The sequence below is a fragment of the Terrapene carolina genome, unplaced genomic scaffold (genome assembly GCF_002925995.2).
Source record: "Terrapene carolina triunguis isolate 2854851 unplaced genomic scaffold, T_m_triunguis-2.0 Scaffold96, whole genome shotgun sequence".
NCBI lineage: Eukaryota > Metazoa > Chordata > Testudines > Emydidae > Terrapene > Terrapene triunguis.
In genome coordinates, this window is record NW_020664447.1 from 29,612,101 (window position 1) to 29,631,896 (window position 19,796).

Sequence of the window (19,796 nt, forward strand, 5' to 3'; positions counted from 1 at the left end):
CCAAATAAGGAAAATATTAATAATTCTTTGCACTTATATAGCACTTTTCATCTATAGATCTCAAATTGCTTTCCAAAGAGAGACACTAGCCCTATTTTATAGATGTGGAGAAAAAAATCAGAGACAGGGAGAAGCAACTTCCACAATGTCATACAACAAGTCACTGGCAGAGCTGGGAACAGACTCAAGGTCTCAACTCCCAAACCATCATCACTGACCCTTAGCAGATACCAGCACAGTTCAATTGCCAGTTAAACATTGCTGGTTACACAGCAACAAAATCCTCATTGTTTGATTCCCAAAGTATTTAACACTGTGAGCCACCAGGTAGGGGCTCTGGAAACCACTGGAACAGGGAAAAAAAGAAACTGTGTGTGAGAAAGAGAGTGTGTCTGTGGAGGGTGAGGGGGAAATGAGGAAACAAATAGATACACTATCTTCCATCCTGGTTTATGATGTTTTTTGAAAGATAGAATACCTCCTTTTTCTTCTAGGGAGAGAACACCGAATTTGCTCTGATACCTGTGGATTTTCTTCTCGTTTTGGCTTGGGTGCAGCTGGTGGAGTAACGGTACGACTCTCTGTTTGTTTCTCCTCTGCTTCCACATGGGGTTTAATAGTCTGAAAAGAAACAAGTACAACTCAATACTAAGAAAGCATTTTTTAGTTAGGGAAAAACTAAGTGAAATGAGTAATTTCAGTTTAGTAGAACAATGGGAAAAACAGTTGTAGAACCAACTGGCAGTGCCCCAAAAAGAGATTTTCTCCAGGAATGTGAGGGAAGTTTAAATAACGTGTCCTGCTTTGGCAAAGAAACAGAACAGGCCCAAACCCAAGAACGTGCAGCATCACAGCAACTCAGGCAACCCAATCAAACAACCACACAAGTGATAAAGGTCATCCTGCAGTTAACATTTTTGGCAGAAATATTTATAAAACTGCATGAAAAGTGGATTGATTACAGACCAGCTGAAGCCTTATGGAAAATCATTCTATGAAAAGCCCCTGTTTAGAACCCATTCTGAATGGTATATACATTCTCCATTTCTTTCCCGTCATTTGTCATTATGAGTAACATTTGCCTGAAAACTGGCACTGTGACTCCTAAGAGCTCAGATATTCCTGTGGCTTATGCCTTCCCTGAAGTCAGAATCCTCGGCTCTCAACATCACAATCACCAGCATGATGACCCTCAGTTTGTGGCATGGCTGTGATGTCACAAACTCAGAGTGAGGAGATGAATGCTGAAGAGACATAAATTTTGTTTCGTGTAAACATCCTTAATCATAAAGATTGAGGAAATCATACCAAAAGACTGTAATTAATTAAATCATTGTTACTTGTCTCTGAATGTTTTTCAAAGTTTTCCTGACTGTCAGCAGTTCTTTAAAGAATAAACAAATGATGTTGACATCAAAGATGCAACATTGTGGATATGCAGCACAGGGATTCATCAAGCTCACAGGTAACAGACATGCATTGTTGCAGAGCACAGCTTGTAAATCTGCCTTAAAAGATATGCAACAACCTACCCCTGTGAATTTAGTGAAGCGATAGTGCATCTTTCGTGCACAAGATTGTCCATAGTTTCATGGACAACTCCAAGGTACATTAACCGACAAGAAAGTTTTTGAAGTGAAACCAAAGATGTCACATGAACTGAATTGGAAGAGTCTACATTTATGACCCAATTAAATCATTTTATTTGAAGTTGCGCATTATTTTTTAGGACTCCTTCCCCATTTGCTCTTTCCTGAAGTGAGATTTAATAACTAAATATCTAGAAACTCTATTTTTGAGGCATTTCTTCCATCCATTCAAGCTCAGGTCAGTCATGGGAGTCTTGACCAACCCCAAGAAGCCGACTGGTCATTTTGTTTCCCTGCAATTTAAAGGGGGATTCCGAGGAGAACACAAATCAACAGGCTCCAGCATCAAATCAAATGCGGCCGGATTCTCTTATTAAATAGGCCTTGTTAAATATTTTGAATAGTTTTTATTCCTCTACTCTCCATTGTTATAATTTAAAGAAGTTTAGAAATAAAAAAATTTGTTCCTGTGTTTCTAATGGACCTGACATGAACATGGCTTTTCGTTTACTATATTGTCTGTGTGTCAGCATCATCACAGATGTCAGCACACCTCAGATGAACATTTTCTGCTGATCCAGTAGGGGGAGCACCAAATTACTGAAGAACTGTAATGATTCCAATGGGCCTTTGAAAGAAAGCCAAACTTTCTGTCCTATGAACTGGGGATGTCTCTTAACCCCCTCTCCAAAGTCATTATATTATTAATATTTGGTCACTGTTAGTGGGACTCTGATATTTAATTCTCCAATGAAAATTCCCCCCATGGTCGTTAGTCCTCTCTACCTTGGCAGCATTAACCCACAAAAGTAGAACTGCAGCATTTAGTAGACGCATTGCCCATCTGTACCTGTTTTTCAAGGTTTGGTTTGCTGATCTGTAGAGTCTGAGGTCCAGCGAGCCTGGTCCCTGGGGCTGCTATCACAATGCTGGTGAGCTGTGCCATAGGGAAAGTTTTGGCTATGGTTGCTGTCTGCCCATTAACAACACGAACTGGGTGTATGGAGTTCTGTGAGGTGGGTAAAGAGCTGGGTGTGAACTTTGTTGTCAGCATCACAGGCCTTTGAATAAGCTGAGGAGCTGCAAGCATCGGAGGTGGTGCTGGGGCAATAGGAATGTTATTCTGGGCAACTGGTTTGGGTCGAACCTACAAGGAAAGAATCCCAGACAAACAGAAATGAATTTATTGAATATATTCTCTGTTTTAAATCTTTTGACTCAGCTTGTCTAAATTCTGCAAAACTATCTACATTTCTTACAGAACGTATTTTTAGAATAGTGTCATAAGTGTGCAACAACAATAAAGAACCACATTTTCAATTTACTTGCATAAAACCCATCCATAACACTTGCACACACAGCTTTTGCTTCTGCACACATTTGCATGCCCAAATAGTCATTTACATGTTTAATGCTAACTGTTTTGTATGTGCAAATCTACTTTTTGGTTTTGTGAGGACAACAGATGCCCATGCAATATTTGCAGGAGCAACTTAGGCAACCAGTTTTGAAAGTATGTTTCAAAAGCTTTACACAGCTTTCAATATTATAGCACTTTTTACATTGGCCAAGAGATCTAATATCTAAACAGCTGACCCAAGAGCTAAAACAAAGTCTTCAGAGATGTTGAATAAGTCACCATGGCCTGTATTAACTTCATGCATTATGCAGATAGCTTAGTGGTCTGAGCATTGGCCTGCTAAAGCCAGGGTTGTGAGTTCAATCCTTGAGGGGGCCATTTAGGGATCGGCAAAAATCTGTCTGGGGATTGGTCCTGCTTTGAGGAGGGGGTTGGACTAGATGACCTCCTGAGGTCCCTTCCAACCCTGATATTCTATGATACATTGTGCAACCTTTTGCACCGTGAAACTAGTCCTGCTAGACTATGAACAGCAAACTGCCCCCTCACTGAAAATATCAAAGCCTCTACTAGTAAATACAGCCATACTGCCACTTGCTCTTTTCTTTCTCTGATGCTATGGTAAAGCATAATATTTGAGAAGACATCCATAGGTACGAAGCTAGGAAACAGCTCTACAAAATTCAGGTCCAAAATATCTTCTGGTCCTGTACCATCATTATCTTTGGCTATACCTGGCATAGTCCCAATTATAAAAATATCTCATAGTTACAGAAAATGCAAGCAGAAACAAAATCCACTAGGTCATCTAATCTATCTCCCTACCAATAAAAGATTGTTTCCCATCATACATTTTCTGGTATCTTGTCCATTTTACCTTTAATGTCTCAAAATATAGGGTGTAGCCTTCATTTATGTCTGGCAACTGTGTCACAGATTAACAGAATTTACTGTCCCAATGTCTTGTTCTGATAATCAGCCTAAAGTTTTCCTTTCTTAATTTCATCCCAGTACTCCCAGTTATACCCCCTCGCTCCTTGTCTAAGAAGCTTCATCAAAAAAATGTGAAGAAGCAACCAGTATCTTTTCTAAAAACAGTGCAAAGTAAAACAATTTAAAGCTGTATTGCTCAGCTGCAAATGGTATAAAGAATGTAAGCTGCAGAAAAGACTTCAGCTATTTCTCTTCTCCTGCTCTTGAATACTGAGCAGTGATGATTGGAGAGATTTTGCAGCCTTCGGTGACAGACTGATTCTGCTCCTACACTTTCAGTAGTTTCATTTCACACATCTTGAAGGTAAGAAATGAAAAGAAAACATCCCTTATTTACTTTATGGCCAACTTCCCTCCTATCTTTCTTGTTCTTGGTACACTCACCTGTGGAAGAAAATTTGGACGAGGAGTGAGTCTGGGAGGAGGGATGAACTGTGGCACTTTGATGGGCTGAGGTGTAGCCTGAACCTGCTATACAAACATTAGAGAGAGTTCAACAAGAGGAAAATAGCTTTGAAGTCATTCATCAAAACCAAGCACACTGATAGTATTTTCAGTCCTGATGCTCCTCAGTTTAGGCTGGTTTCCCTCACTGTAAATAAATTCTCACAGCAACAGTTTCTGTATTAGAACTACATGAAAGAAAGAGCTGGCCTTACATTTTGGTTCCTGCACATCCTGTATTGCAAATTGAAGCTAACCATCCTTTTGTTTCATCTAAATGTACATAATACTAGGCTCTGCCATCTAAAACAATTTCCTTTGAAGGTAATGAACTTTCACATTTGTTTTACAAGTCAAAACTGCCTTCACAAAAGATAGAAAGTAAAACCAGATTTGGCTGCCCCGCCAGATGGACCTTCACATGGTAAAAGCACTTCTGTCTTCTCATGTGGAATGATATGCAGAAGAATAAAGCAGTGTCTCTAGTAGTTAGAACAAGTTCTGGGAGCCAGAACCCATCTTCTATTTCTAGCATTGTAAATGACACAGTACATGACTCTGAATTAATAACTTTGGCCTGAATTTTCAAAAGTGGCTTTTAATTTTGATTATCCAGCTTGACACACCTTGGCCCTGATTTTTAGAGGGGCTAAGCTAAGCACTCCCAACTCTAACTGAAATCAGTGGAAGCTACTGTGGCCCAAAACCTCTGAAAAGTAGATCCAAGTTGTCTTCAGTGGAGCACCCAAAATTGAGACACACACAACTTTAGTGTACACTTGAAAATGTTAGCTTTCCCTCTCTGTAGCTCTGTTCAATGATGTAAAATAGCAATACTAACACTTCACCAGCGTGCTGTTAAGGTTTAATTAATATGTGGGAAAATGTTTTGAGATCCTTGATAGAAACACTATAGAAACACATATAATTAGTAAAGCTGTGAGTCTTTCATGGAGACCACGGAAGGACATCCATGACTTCCGCAGTGGCTGGTGTGGCTGACCCCAGGGCTGCCTGAGCAGCTGAGATGGCCCCGGGGCCAGTCACATTGGCTGCTGTTCCGGCGGCCGTCGTTAATGCAGTCCCAGGCAGCTGGTCCTGGGAGCTGCCCCAGAGCAGCAGTCTGAGAGCAGCAGCAGCGCCCTGGGCTGCGCCCCTCCAGCAGCAGTAGTGGCACTCCAGGCCACCCTCGCATTAAGCAACAGCAGCGGCAGGGCCCCAAGCCACCCCCCCGCCCGGAGGTGCGGCGGCAGGACCGTGGGCCGCCTCCTCACCCGAAGCAGCAGTGGCGGGGCCATGGGCCATCTCCTGCCCGGAGCAGCAGCGGCGGTGGTGGCGCTCAGGGCCGCACTTCCCGCCCCCAGGAGCAGCAGTGACTGCCAGAGCACCCCCCGCCCCCAGAGCAGCAGCGTCCTCTGGAGAGCCCTCCCTCCCCCAGCACCTAAGATTTAGTTAGGAGTATTTTTAATAAAAGTCATGGACAGGTCACTGGCAGTGACTTTTTGTTTATTGCCCGTGACCTGTCCATGACTTTTACTAAAAATACCCGTGACTAAATTGTAGCTTTAATCATTAGTGATTATTAAAAGAAGCGTCAACTCTGTGGACCAGGGTAAGTTATTCAGCAAGGACTGAAAATGAGCAGAGATTTATCAATCCTTCTGGGAGATAACCACATCATTGGGGATGGTGGAAAAAGACTTCACTTAAAGAGATTTCTCCACCCCAAATACAACTATTTGGCTCATTCAGAAGCAAAACACTGACTATTTACATCCATCAAAGCTATATTCTTTTATAAAGGAAAATTTATGATATAAATTGGCCTCACTGTTGATGAAGCCCTGGATCAGCCTATCCACAAAGTAAAACTTCCCTGTAATGGCTCTGTTCAATTGCCTGGTCTCTAGTCTCAGAAACCCAAATGCCCAATTCCACAGTTGCTATTGTTTATGTTTTTAAACAAAATTCTGTGCAGCTGATCGGTTACACAGCAGCTGCTAGGCACTCTCTGAAAGCCTGATATAATCAAAAGTCAGACACTTTCCATAATATGGGCTTATGATGGCTGGATCCTGGTAAGAGGATGTGGTAAATGAAGACCTGATAGGATGGGAGGTGTATCTTAACCCTATGTAGATTCAGTGAGCAAAGAAAACAAGAGACGTTTGACACATTAGATAAGATGAGGATCTATACCAACCAAATAAATAAAGTCCACAAAGCCTCCAAAACCAGAACTACAGAACAACATTTTAGCACAACAGAGCTCTGCGGATCAGGTAGGACAAACTTCATACTAGTAACAGTATTTGTCCACAGACCCAGCTTCTAGGGCAAGCTTTACACAGAAAGTGACTACAACAATGACTTAACTCAATAAAAATATTAACATACATAAATAATAAATATTTTCCCCTTAGGCTCTCAAAGCATTTCAACTAATTAAGCCTCACAATATCAGTGAGGTACTGTGTGTCCCTATGTGTAAGAGTTCATTTTTCCTTATGTGGGGCAAAACCAGCCTGTTTATAAGTAGTATTTTAAGTAGTCCTCCTTTGTAAATACACACAGCTCCACAGGTGCACACAGTCCCACATTCACACACACACACAGACTATTTCTTCTGGCTTACCAAAGTAACTGTGTTTTTTGCCACTATTTGGACTGCCTCTGCTCCTGGACCAGTAACCTTATTTGTCGTCTGGAGGTTGACTGGTGTATTCTGTGCATCGGTGCTGAGGACCGCTTTCTGACTGTTGATTGCAGTAACCATGGCAATGGTAGGTCTTTGACCCACAACAGAGGCAGGCATGGTTGCAGTTGCTGCTTTCAAGACGAGAGGTAGTGTCTTAGTGGTGATCATAGAAGCTGTAGTTACAGATTTCTAAGGGAAACAGAAAACACAGCTTAAGAGTCTGGAACATTGCATATTGGAGAGGATGTTGCTTATACTTGAGCTCAGTCAGTCAGAAATGATAGGTAAAAATGAGAGGAAAAAAACCAGCATTGATTCTGTCTGCTCTCTATATACACACACTTTACCCTATGCCTGCAAAAACTGGAGAAATGGAAAAAATCCCTCATCGGAGAAAGCCCTGAGATAAATCTTTACTGAAACTTGCAATCATACAGAAAGTATTGTGAACAATGCATATATAGTATGCATATGCAATGGGAAAACACATTGTGAGATTAATCAGGTGTTTGTAGAGGTAGAACACTTACTTCTCTTACATATTTTAGCTTTGTATTATTGCCACATGCATATTGTCATGAGTGTCAGTTTCAGTTTCAATCCCTTAAATGTGAAAATTTATGAAGCACATCTAGGAAAGAAACAGTCCCAGCATCTCTCTCATCAGCTGAGATCCAAACCTTTAGAGGAAAGATTTCTATTTTTCAGATAATTTAGTTATCCAAAATGATCATTTTATTAGAGGAAGAAGGAGGAAACATTTTAACATTGACATATTTAAGGACAAAGCTAGATCTCAATTTTGGATATCCATTTTTTATTTTTAGTTTTATGTACAGTAATTTAGCTATCTGGACTCTTCCCTTCCCTGAGAAGAGCAGGAGGCCAACTAACTAACTGTGGCTACAGAAGGAAACTAGAAAAATAATAAGCTTGGTGGAAAAATCCTCCATCACTATTTCTGTTACAGGGAAACACCTGTGGGAGGGAGCCAGTTTTTATTTTCAGCTTCAGGCTGAATGCATCTTGGCATTTTAAGTGTTGACTTTTAGTTTGTCCAACAGGCAGTAAGCAATTAAATTTCACTTGTTCATACCGGAATTTTCCTTGTCCTAGGTTGCTGGACAATGGGATTTCTCTTGGTCTGACCTGAAGACAGCGATTTTGGAGCCTCTAGTCCCAGCACACATATGAAATGCCTAATCTACTACAGCTGCAAATATCAATTCCCAAGATTTATATGTTAAGGCACAGATTTTTAAATATATTTAGGTATTGCTGTGCTTAGAGCTGCAATGCCTAACTGGTTTAGGAACCTAAATCTCATTTTCAAAAGTGATTTAGGCACCTTATCTAAATCCCATTGACGTTAAATAGGCGTTTGTCTCCCAAGTGCCTAAATCCCATTTGAAAATGAGATTTAGGCTCCTAAATAAATAAAAAAATTTAAATCAGTTAGGCATTGCAACACTGAACAAAGCAATGCCTAAGCACCTTTAAAAATCTGGGCCAAAGAGACTACACCTGCAATATTTTCCTTTAAATTTTACTTCTACTGAAATATTTGTTAAGGAGAGATTGGAAAGGAGAAATAATCATGCAGAAGAGGACAAGGCAACTATTTTCAGATTAAATGACGCCAGATTAAAATATACATTTTTAAAAAATGAAGATAAATGGCAGCTAAAAGAACTGGTGAATGAACTTGCTTTCTTTTTCATCAGATCTACTATACTGATGTCAGAGTATCTTTCCAGACTTTTTGATGGAATGATCAAATGTTCCCTGTACAAAATGAGAACCATGGCCTGTATTTCTCTGATGCAAGTGCTACTATGCCCTAGAACAGAAGAAATGTTGGGCTAGGTATCAGGTGATACTTTTTTCTGGTGCTAACATGCCTGCTTTGTTTTGGCTTATTTTAATCTCACCATTCTTTCCCCTCTTTAAAAAACAAATCCATGTGTAATTTCAATTGTTTTCCCAGGTAACTTTTTCAGTATGTTTATTATATTATTCGGGAATTTATTTTGCCTTAATTACCAGTATTCTTCTAATTTCCTACTGTTTAGACTATATCCTCTAGTTTTTGAACCCCTCACATGTGAACTATTTGCACTAGCAGTGAATTTGACTTTTTATAAGTTTTATCAACCCCATTCATAACTTTGTCTTCTGTATCACAAGAATAAGAATAACTCCCTTAACCTTTCTTTATATCTTCTATTCATGAGTTTCTTTATTGACCTCTGCTGCACTCTCTCCAGGACAAGCGACCTCCTTCCTGTTGTGCAGTGGCATTGAACAAAGTGTTCAAGTGAGATATAACAGTAAAAGGATCATTTTCATGAATACTACATTCACCCACATACATTTTAAAGAAAAATGTAATCAATCATGTTATACAAGACATGACTCTATCAAGGGATTCTAGTGAGATCATATATAACGAAAGCAAACCTCTAATCAGCAGAGTCCAGATAATGAATTTCCCTCTGTCATGTTGCTGCATGTTAATTATTTTTTGGCAGCTAAAGATGGAATATTTCTATATGAAATGTTTTCAGTTTATGTATTAATACTGATGTAACATCAGCAATAAGACCATAAAATTTTATATCCATAATAATGTGACTTTTAAAAAACAAGTTTGCTGCTTTAGGAAGATTTTTACAAATCATATGATACTGGATTATAGTAAAATGTTACTATTAGGGCAGTATATTTACTTCTAATTAGGTTGTCTCTAGTCCTAACTTGAATTGCACTTGAACTTGCACCTAAAAAATTAATTCTGTTGAAGTGCCTTGGAAGATATATTAGTTACAAAACTGGACATCAGGAAACTTTAAAAAGAGGCAAATATTTTACTTTCCATAGTAGGTAAAGAGGCTTTTCTCTTCAAGGAGAAAAGGCACGTTTTGTTAGTCAGTAGAAATGGGGCAGAGTGTGAATGGTAGCAAGCAGAGGTTCTCCAGATTTATATCAGTGTAACTGAGATTAGAATAGTTTTTAGGATGCAACACTGTTCATTCATTCTGTTCCAATGGAAGTGTCCCTTGCCCTTCAGCTTATTGATGTTGTCCAAGTGCCACTGTTTTTATTCATCGACTCCAAGACCAAAAGGGACCATTATGATCAACGGCCTGATCTTCTGTGCAACAAAGACCATAGAACTTCCCCAAGATAATTCCTAGAGCAGAGCTTTTAGAAAAAACATCCAATCTTGATTTTAAAATGGCCAATGATGGTGCATTCACTACAACCCTTAGTAAATTGTTCCAGTGGTTAATTACCCTCGCTGCTAAAAATGTACACCTTATTTCTAGTCTGAATTTGTCTAGATTCAACTTCCAGCCATTGTATCATGTTATATCTTTCTCTGCTATCTTTAAGAGCCCACTATCAAATATTTGTTCCCCATGTAGGGTACTTAAGGACTGTGATCAAGACACCCCTTAACTTTCTTTGTTAAACTAAATAGATTGAGCTCCTTGAATCTATCACTGTAAGGCAGGTTTTCTAATCCTTCACCCATTCGCCTGGCTCTTCTCTGAACCCTCTCCAATTTATCAACATCCTTCTTGAATTCTGGACACCAGAACTGGACACAGTATTCCAGCAGTGGTCACACCAGTGCAAAATACAGAGGTAAAATAATGTCTCAGCTCCTACTTGAGATTCACCATGACAGATATGACAGTATCCTCCAATAACCTGGGAAAACCTTATGGAATGAAGTTAAACCTTATTGAATTACGTTTGGGGTCCATTCTATTGAAAAAGCAAATGTTTGTGTACTATTGTGGGATTGTATGGAATTTCTTTATGAGGAAGGAGGATTAATGCAATCTCTGGAAGACATTCGGAACGTCAAATGACTTTTTGGGGCAATACATGGGAAGTGGATTTCCTAGGAAATTCTTGGGCGGGTAAGGTAAATGCAAATGATGCACTTCAAATCCATCCTTTGAAGCTATGGACTGGGGAGAGAAACCAACTGTCTACTGATTACCTGCTCCTGGAAACTCCAGTTCAAAGATCTCCAAACTGAATAAAGGAGGGACTAAACTCTTCATGAGTGTGTTAGTTCTGAGTGGAGCATGTAATGAACTTGTGACCAAAAGAGAGACCCATTTGGGCAGTCTGAAGGACTCACCTGCCAGCCCCATGTTGGGGGAATCCCTGGTAAATTTATTAGCATTTTTGGAGGTTATTTTATTGTTTTTGTAAATACTTTTACCCTAAGAATAAATACGCTTGCATAGAAGGTGCTGTGTGGTAACTTATATCTGGAGCAATTACACTGTGTACCATCTCCAAGGAGAGAAGAGAGGCAGGCCTGCTTAGGCAGACTGTCTTTTGTTGGGAATAACAGTGAAGGCAGGGAACTCTTCAGCCTGGAAATACCCTGGTCAGAAGGGAGAAAGACATAAGTCTCCACCCAAGAGAGGCAATGGCTGGGAGTCTTGCAGCCTGAGACTGGGTGCCCTTGTTGGGCCACTAAAGGGAAATACAGGTGCTGTTGCCCTGGAGTGTGAGACTCCCGTTTAGGTGTCCAAAGATCAAATTACATACTTTGGACATAGTGTTGCACTGGGCACTCATGTTCAGCTGATTACCACAACCCTATATCTTTTTCAGAGTCTGTGTCTGGCAGTTTTGTGGTAGTTTCACTAGAGGCTCTTTAACTTTGAACAAAAGCTCAACTTACACAACACAGGAGATGACCTGGAAGCATTAATACACAAATGCAAAGCACGGAACACAGAGACTAGCAGAAGATTTCTTTTGCAATCAAGTTTCCTGAATGAAAAGCACAAAGGCCAATCACATAGCAAACTGTGATCCACTGTCAGCCTGTAAATGTTTTGAGACACATTAATACATATTGTTCTCTCTACTATCATTTAGGTTTTCTTTTTTGTTTAGTCTTTTTTAATAGAATTTTATTGTTCAACTCTCAATAAGAGAAACTGATTTTGTTCAACTGTTGTATTTCCTTTTTATTTTATACTATGTCACAAATAATATAAATTAGCTAAACCTCATAAATAGAAAATTTAAAAAAAATGTAGATCCAAAACAGCTAGATGAGTCAGCCTGATTAACTAGTTAGGGATTCTATGCCCCAATCATTCCCCCACTGTTCCAAGGGAAAAGATTAACAAGGAAAGCAACTGAATAACCGATCCAAAAAAACGGTTACCTACCTTTCGAAACTGTTGTTCTTTGAGATATGTTGCTCATGTCCTTCCATTCTAGGTGTGTGTGTACCCACGTGTACAGTCATTGGAAATTTTTGCCTTAGCGGTATCTGTAGGGTCGGCAGTGGCGCCCTCTGGAGTGCCACGCTCATGTGTCGGTATATTAGGCGTCACCGACCCTACGCCCTCTCAGTTCCTTCTTTCCTGCAACTCCAACAGAGGAGTAGGAGGGTGGGGAATGGAATGGATATTAGCAACACATCTCGAAGAACAACAGTTACAAAAGGTAGGTAACCATGTTTTCTTCTTCGAGTGCTTGCTCATGTTCATTCCATTCTAGGTGACTCACAAGCAGTACCCCTGGAGGTGGGGTTGGAGTTCATGGTTGTGCGGCCTGCAACACTGCTCTACCAAAGCCTGCATCGTCTTGGGCCTGCTGAGTAAGCGTGTAATGATATGTAAACTTGCAGATGGACGACCAACTAGCGGCCCTGCAGATATCTTGGATAGGCACCTGAGCTAGGAAAGCTGCCGAAGAAGCTTGTGCCCTGGTTGAGGGGGTGGTCAAAATCGCCAGAGGAGGCACTTTTGCCTGATCATAGCAGCAGGAGATACAGGCAATTATCCAGGACAAAATTCTCTGAGCACAGACTGGACGACCTTTCATCCTGTCTGCCACCACAACGAACAACTGCATTGACTTATGGAATGGCTTAGTCCTTTCAATGTAGAAGGCTAGCGCCCTCCTGACATCTAGAGAATGCAACCTGTGCTCCTCTTCCGACTTATGTGTTTTTGGAAAGAAGACAAGTAAATATATGTCCTGGCCTGTACGAAACTGTGAGACCACCTTGGGCAGGAATGCTGGGTGCGGCCGGAGCTGGACCTTGTCCTTGTATAACACCGCATAGGGTGGTTCTGAGGCAAGCGCCTTAATCTCAAAGATCCTGTGGGCAGATGTTATTGCAACCAAGAGCGCAACCTCCCAGGAGAAGAGGAGGGAACAGGAAGCCAGAGGCTTGAAGGGGGGGACCCAGGAGCCACGACAGAACAAGATTCAGGTCCCACGGAGGGATGGGGTCCCAGACGTGGGGTAGAGGCGCTCAAAGCCCTTGAGGAACCTGACCATGTCCTGAGCGAAAACCGACCTGCCCTGGAGCGGTGGATGGAAGGCTGAAATAGCAGCCAAGTGGACCTTAACAGATGAAAGAGACAGGCCTTGGAATTTGAGATACAGAAGGTAGTCCAGGATTAACTGCAGTGAGGCCCGCTCGGGCCAAATACCTTTATTCAAGGTCCAGCATGTGAACCGCTTCCATTTGGCCAGGTGGAGGGCTTTCTGCTGCCCAACAGGACCTGTTGGACACCGGCCGAGCATCTTGCTCCTCTGCATTTAACCATGTAGCAGCCAAGATGTCAGGTACAGCGCTGCGAGGTTTGGGTGCAGGTGACTGCCGTGGTTCTGGGACAGCAGGTCCGGTTGGAGAAGCAGCTGTAACCGGGCGGCCACCAAAAGGTCCAGCAGCGTGCTGAACCAGTGCTGGTGCAGCCAAGCCGGCGCTATGAGAATCACCTTTGCCCGGTCCTGCTTGATCTTCATGAGGACTCTATGGATTAACGGCACTGGAGTGAAGGCATACATGAAGGCCCCCGACCACGGGAGCAGAAAGGCATCTGACAGGGAACCTCTGTCGATCCCCCGAATTGAACAGAAAATGTGGCACTTCCTGTTCTGCCTGGATGAGAAAAAATCCATTGGAAGATGATGCTGATCACCTCCGGATGGAGTGACCATTCATGGCGAGACGAGAAGGTCCTGCTGAGGCAATCTGCCAACGCGTTCCTGGCCCCAGGGAGGTGCGCAGCTAAGAGATGAATGGCATGCTGAACACAGAAGTTCCACAGCCTGAGAGCTTCTTGGCAAAGGACTGACGATTGGGCTCCACCTTGCTTTTCAATATAGAACATTGTGGCAGTGTTGTCCGTCAGGATCTGAACCAACCTGCCCTTTATATGAGGCAAGAAAGCTTGGCAGGCCAAGCGAACCGCTCTGAGGTCTCTGACGTTTATGTGTAGGAAGCGACTGTTACTCAACCAACAACCTTGCGTGCTGAGATTTCCCAGGTGGGCTCCCCACCTCAGATCTGAGGCATCGTAGACTAGGGTAACCAATGGGGCTGGGGCCACAAAGGGGACTCCCTCCAACATCGATAGGGGATTCAAATACCATGTGAGTGACGACAGTATGTGGTCCAGAACCTTTACTACAAGGTCTATGTTGTGTCTGTTGGGGATATAGACCAACCACAGCCACGCCTGTAGGGGCCTGAGGCAAATCCATGCATGCCGGACCACATAAGTACAGGCTGTCATGTGACCCAACAATCTCAGGCACGTGTGAATGGCGGTGAGAAGGTAGGCTCGCATGCACGAGATAAGGTCTGTCATGGCTCAGAATCGGGCTTCGGTGAGGAAGGCTCTGGACCAAGTGGAGTCGAGGACTGCTCCAGTGAACTCTACGCGCTGCACTGGAACTAAAGTTGATTTTTTTCTCATTTATTAACAGACCTAGATCGTGACAAGTGGAGCGAACCAGGTCAAGGTGCTGCTGCACCTGATCCCAGGATCGGCTTTTGATGAACCAGTCGTTGAGGTACAGATAAATCTGAATACCCCAATGCCTCAGGTAAATGCCACTGATGGCATGCACTTTGTAAACACTCTCAGGGCTGACAAGAGACCAAAGGGTAGTGCCAGGAACTGGAAATGGTGCTGGTCCAGCATAAAATGGAGGAACCATCTGTGTCCTTGGAAGATGGAGATATGGAAATATGCTTCCTTTAAGTTGAGGGCGACATACCAGTCTCCCAGATCCAGGGAGGGAATAATGGAGGCCACGGAAACCATGCGGAACTTCAACTTTTTGAGATGCTTGTTGAGGTGTCGCAGGTCTAGGATGGGTCGCAGGCCCCCTTTTGCTTTCAGGATTAGGAAATAATGGGAGTAGAACCCTTTTCCCCTCATTTCCCGAGGGACCTCCTCTACTGCTCCCATATTGAAGAGGTTGTCTACCTCCTGGGTGAGGAGTTGCTCATGAGAAGGGTCCTTGAAGAGGAATGGGGAAGGGGGGTGGGGAGGAGGGGAGGCTCAGAACTGTAGGATGTAGCCTGAGGATATTACGTCAAGCATCAACGGTCCGAGGTTATTCGCGACCAGGTTGACCAGAAGGGGCGCAGACAGTTGAGGGAAAAATAGGAGAGTGGATCTTGGAATATGACTGGGGTGCAATCCTTGAGCACACCCTCAGAATGCCTGTGTTTGGCTCCCATGGTGTCTTGAAGGACTGGGCTGAGCAAGCGAACGGGAGGACGAGGGGCATTGTCATTTAAACCCCTTGTCTCTGCCCTTTCTCCTATAGGTGCCCTTCTGGGGAGGTCCCCAGGACCGAGGAGGAGGAGAGAACTGCTTCCTAGCCTGCTGTGGAGCGTGAAGGCTGGCACGGGAGTCTTTAAGGTCATGTAGCCTTGTGTCCGTGAGCTCAGAGAAGAGCCCTGCTCCCTCATACAGGAGGTCCTGGAGAGTGGGCTGCATCTCCTGGGATAAACCCAAGAATTGCAGCCAAGAGCTGCACCACATCACCACTGCAGAGGCAACAACCCTGGCCACCAAGTCCGCCTAATAAATCTTTCTGCCAAAAAGATCCAGTCTCTTGGCATCTTTATTCTTAGGCATGCTGCTCACCTGTCCCTGCCTGTCCCTCTTGTTGACTGTGGACACAACCAGAGACCCAGCAGGTGGGTGCGTATAGAGGTATTCAAACCCCTCTGTGGGGACATAATACTTCTTTTCCGCCCTTTTGGAAGTGGGCAGAATGGAAGAGGTCTGCCACAACGCCTTAGTGATCTTGAGGACCCTTGGGTGGACTGGCAGCACGATGTGGGCCTGGGTGGTGGAAGATATGACATTGAAAAGGTCATCAGATTGCTCCGCCAACTCCTTAATTTCCAGGTTTAAGTTGTCAGCCACTCTCTTAAGGAGAGCTTGGGGGGAGACTATCAGTCTGGGAGGGCCCTGCCACCGCTTCATCTGGCGACGAAGACGACGAGAGCATCGCAGGTGGAGGGGTGGGTTCCCCTCCCCTTCTGGGGATGGCTCCCTAGGCGTTGACACCTGTTGTGCTGTCCCTGCGTTAGATTCCGCACTGTGCTTTGAACCCGGTGCCGGGAGTGGTTTGTCCGAGGCGGCCAGGGAGGAGTGGTAGGAGTATGGAACTGGCATCATTGGTATGCCCCAAGGATTCCAACAAGGCCATTGAGCAGGCCACTGGCCCTGCTGCCATGCTACCACCGTGGATGTCGTGCCGGTCTCTGGGGCCGACTGAGATCCATGGTTCCTTGACGAGGGATTGAATTCCGGCTCTGACTTGGACCAGTCCCTTTCCAGTCACCAAGGCGGGGCTCTGGAGGCCTGTCTGCTGGCTGACCCTTGCAGGAGACCGATGCCTAGAGTGTGGGGATCGGTATCTGTCCATCAGGTGGTACCGGGACGGTGGAGACCAGTGCCGCGATGGTGAGCGGTCCCACACCGATGGGGATCAATGCCTGTGAGATCATCTAGGTGATAGGGATCTGCGCCAGGGCGATCTCTGGTGAGAGGTTGGCCGATACTGAGAGTACGGAGATCAGTGCCTCGATTCTGGTGTTCCATGCCTGGTAGAAGGAGAGCATGGTGCTGGAGACCGAGGTTGTGGGGCTGGGTCCTAAGTCAGGGGGATGCTTTTGGGGCACCGACGAGGGGGAACGGTGCCGGGCGGAGTGCTCCACACCAACACCAAAGTGCTGGAAGTGGAGTCCGACCGGGAGGCCTCCGATGCCAGATGAAGTGCAGCCTCCATGAGGAGGGCTTTCAAGTGGATATCCCACTCCTTCTGGGTTTTGAGACAAAAGTTCTTGCAAATCCTGCACTTGTTCTTTATATAGGATTCTCCCATGCACTTCGAACAGCTGCTGTGGGGGTCACTAACAGGCATTGGTCTGTTGCATGATGAACACAGTTTGAAGCCTGGGGAACGGGGCATGCCCTACTCCGGGGCAAAGTCCCAGCCAGGACTCTAGCAACTAAACTAACATTTGACTTAATGGCTAACTAACTACCTAAGAACTATATACAAAGAAGATAGACAATGGGCTATTAGAACCGCTAACACTCTTGCAATGCAAGGTAAGGCGCTCTGACCAACTATCATGGGTGGTAAGAAGGAACTGAGAGGGCGTAGGGTTGGTAGCGCCTAATATACCAATGCATGAGCGTAACACTCCAGAGGGTGCCACTGCCAACCCTACGGATACTGCTAAGGTAAAAATCTCCGATGACTGAGCACATGGGCGTGCACACACCTAGAAAGGAATCGACATGAGCAAGCACTCAAAGAAGAACTATTACTCTGATTCATCAAAACACTAAAGCATATACTTAACTTCAAGTACTTCAGTATTTTACTGAATTGGGACCTATGTGATCACAGAACACCTAGTTCCAAGTATAAGTTTTACGTGAAGAGTAGACCCTGAAGGTTAAAAAGAAAGAATCATATACTTAAGGGAACTCCAAGAGTGAATTTTACCATACTCCTATATAGGTAAACATGACCTGCTCTACAGTGCATTGTGTTTTAACCTCTGCTCTTCTGTGCTCCTGAACTAGAAAACTGTTCCACTGTATGGGGTGAGTCATACTGATATAATAGACCTTAACTGCTTTTTCAGACTCACTATGTATAGATGCCTTATGGGCTATAATTCTTGCCCTTGCATACTAGAAGAAATACTGGGTTACAATTTATTTTTTAAAAAGGTGGTACTTCCTCCATTCCTGAACTTGGAGGTTCTGACCCCGCTTTTAAAAGAAATAACAGAAATCATAAACGGCAATTTATTTTGACTTTGGTTAGAAGTGACAGCAAAAGAAGGGACCAGGAACGGAACCCCACATGTATGTGCACAAAGGGGCAAATTCATTTGCACAGAGGGCCACCACAAGGCCTACACACCATTTAAATCCCACTTGAACTCTGTTTCAAGGACTTAAATTAGCCTTTATGCTCATCCCTCTGCACAGAGATGAATTTCACCCTAAATAAGCAACATGCCCTGCATATCACAGAAAGGCTTCCAGTGTTTTTACCTGTGATCCAATCAGGTTTGGAGAGGGTGCAGTAGATTGCTGCTGCTGATGGTGGTGCTGCTGTATTTGTTGTAGTGGTTGCTGTTGTGGATTTTGTAGTTTGTTTTCTGACTGTACCAATGGCTGTATTTGAAATTTATTATCTGGCTGTTCCTGCTTTACTATCAGATTCTTCCGCAGCTGTTCCACCACTCTCTTCTATCAGAACAGAAACACAAACAGAAATAAATGGTTATAGAATTTAGTTGCATATATATAAGAGGACTATGCTTTAGGACCTTTTTTACTGGATTATGGAGGCAAAACACAAAGGATTCATACTGTCACTCTGGTAAGAGAAACAGGTCATATGTTTAGAAATAAAAGAAATCCTGACCCCAGCACTGCCTAAAATAAACCCTTTCCTCCTGCACTGCTTAAGAAGAAAGAGTAAAGTGTTTACTGAAAAAGTCTTGTTCAGAAGTTCCAGCAGGATTTCTTTTTTTAGGATTTGGGAAGCAGTGTGGTCTAGTGGATAGAGCACTGGATTGGGACTCATGAGACGGGGGTTTTATTCCCAACTCTGCCATTGGCCTAATGGGTGACTTGCCTCCATGCTTTGAAGCAGGGACTTTAAGTTTAGCAGGGGTGTTGCCCTAATGATAGAGATGGGCTTTTTGCTGTCCCTATGAAAACTCACCAAAATTTGGCCAATTCATAAGCTTCTGAAAAATCTCAGTTGGCACATGTTCAAAAGAGACTTGTTAAGAGTCTCAGAGCTAAATTCTCTGAAGATTCCATCTGCATTGAGCATGTTCCATCCCCACACAGCACCTACATGTTAGCTAGACTGCACATGTACTATCCCTACAAAGTGAACAGGCTCCAGCTTGCAGCTGCAGGGATTGAGCAGGGTTTTCCCTGCAATTACTCCTCCCGCCAGCTGGGGAGTCTCTATGGTGCCTGGCACAGGAAGTGAGAAAGGGATACTGTTCCTTCTGTGCTCTCAATGCTCCCCACCGCTGGCGCCCAGGAACCAGCCCAACTTAAATGCAAAGGGATTAGAATCAAGCACGAGGGGTAGTGATGCAGGGCACGGGAATAAGGGCAGAGCACATGGAGGTGGTAAAAGGAGCCTGGAGAGGAGGGAGGTTAGGGAGCAGGAGCCAGGAGGGGCAAACAGGAGCAGAAGGGGAACAGGTACAAAAGGGTTAGGACCTGACAGAAGAGTGGGAGCCAGGGATGGGAGGGGAGAGGAACAGAGGGGAGTCATGGGCAAGAGGTAAGGGCAGGAGCAGAGGGATGGGAAGGAGCTGGGGAAATGGGGGATAGGAGCAGAAGGA

The 19,796-nt window shown here is 43.8% G+C and overlaps 1 protein-coding gene across 3 annotated transcripts in view; it reads right to left on the minus strand.

The window, feature by feature from the left end:
- Positions 1-19,796, minus strand: part of PHF21A (PHD finger protein 21A) — a 287,607-nt gene that overhangs the window by 32,989 nt on the left and 234,822 nt on the right. For all 3 annotated transcript variants that reach the window (XM_024214775.2, XM_024214768.2, XM_024214758.2), the window contains exons 6-10: positions 18,475-18,672; positions 7,022-7,273; positions 4,327-4,413; positions 2,440-2,736; positions 523-621 (exon numbers count right to left, since the gene is read on the minus strand). In XM_024214775.2, the coding sequence (XP_024070543.1) occupies positions 523-621; positions 2,440-2,736; positions 4,327-4,413; positions 7,022-7,273; positions 18,475-18,672 (933 nt within the window). The remainder of the gene's footprint in view (positions 1-522; positions 622-2,439; positions 2,737-4,326; positions 4,414-7,021; positions 7,274-18,474; positions 18,673-19,796) is intronic.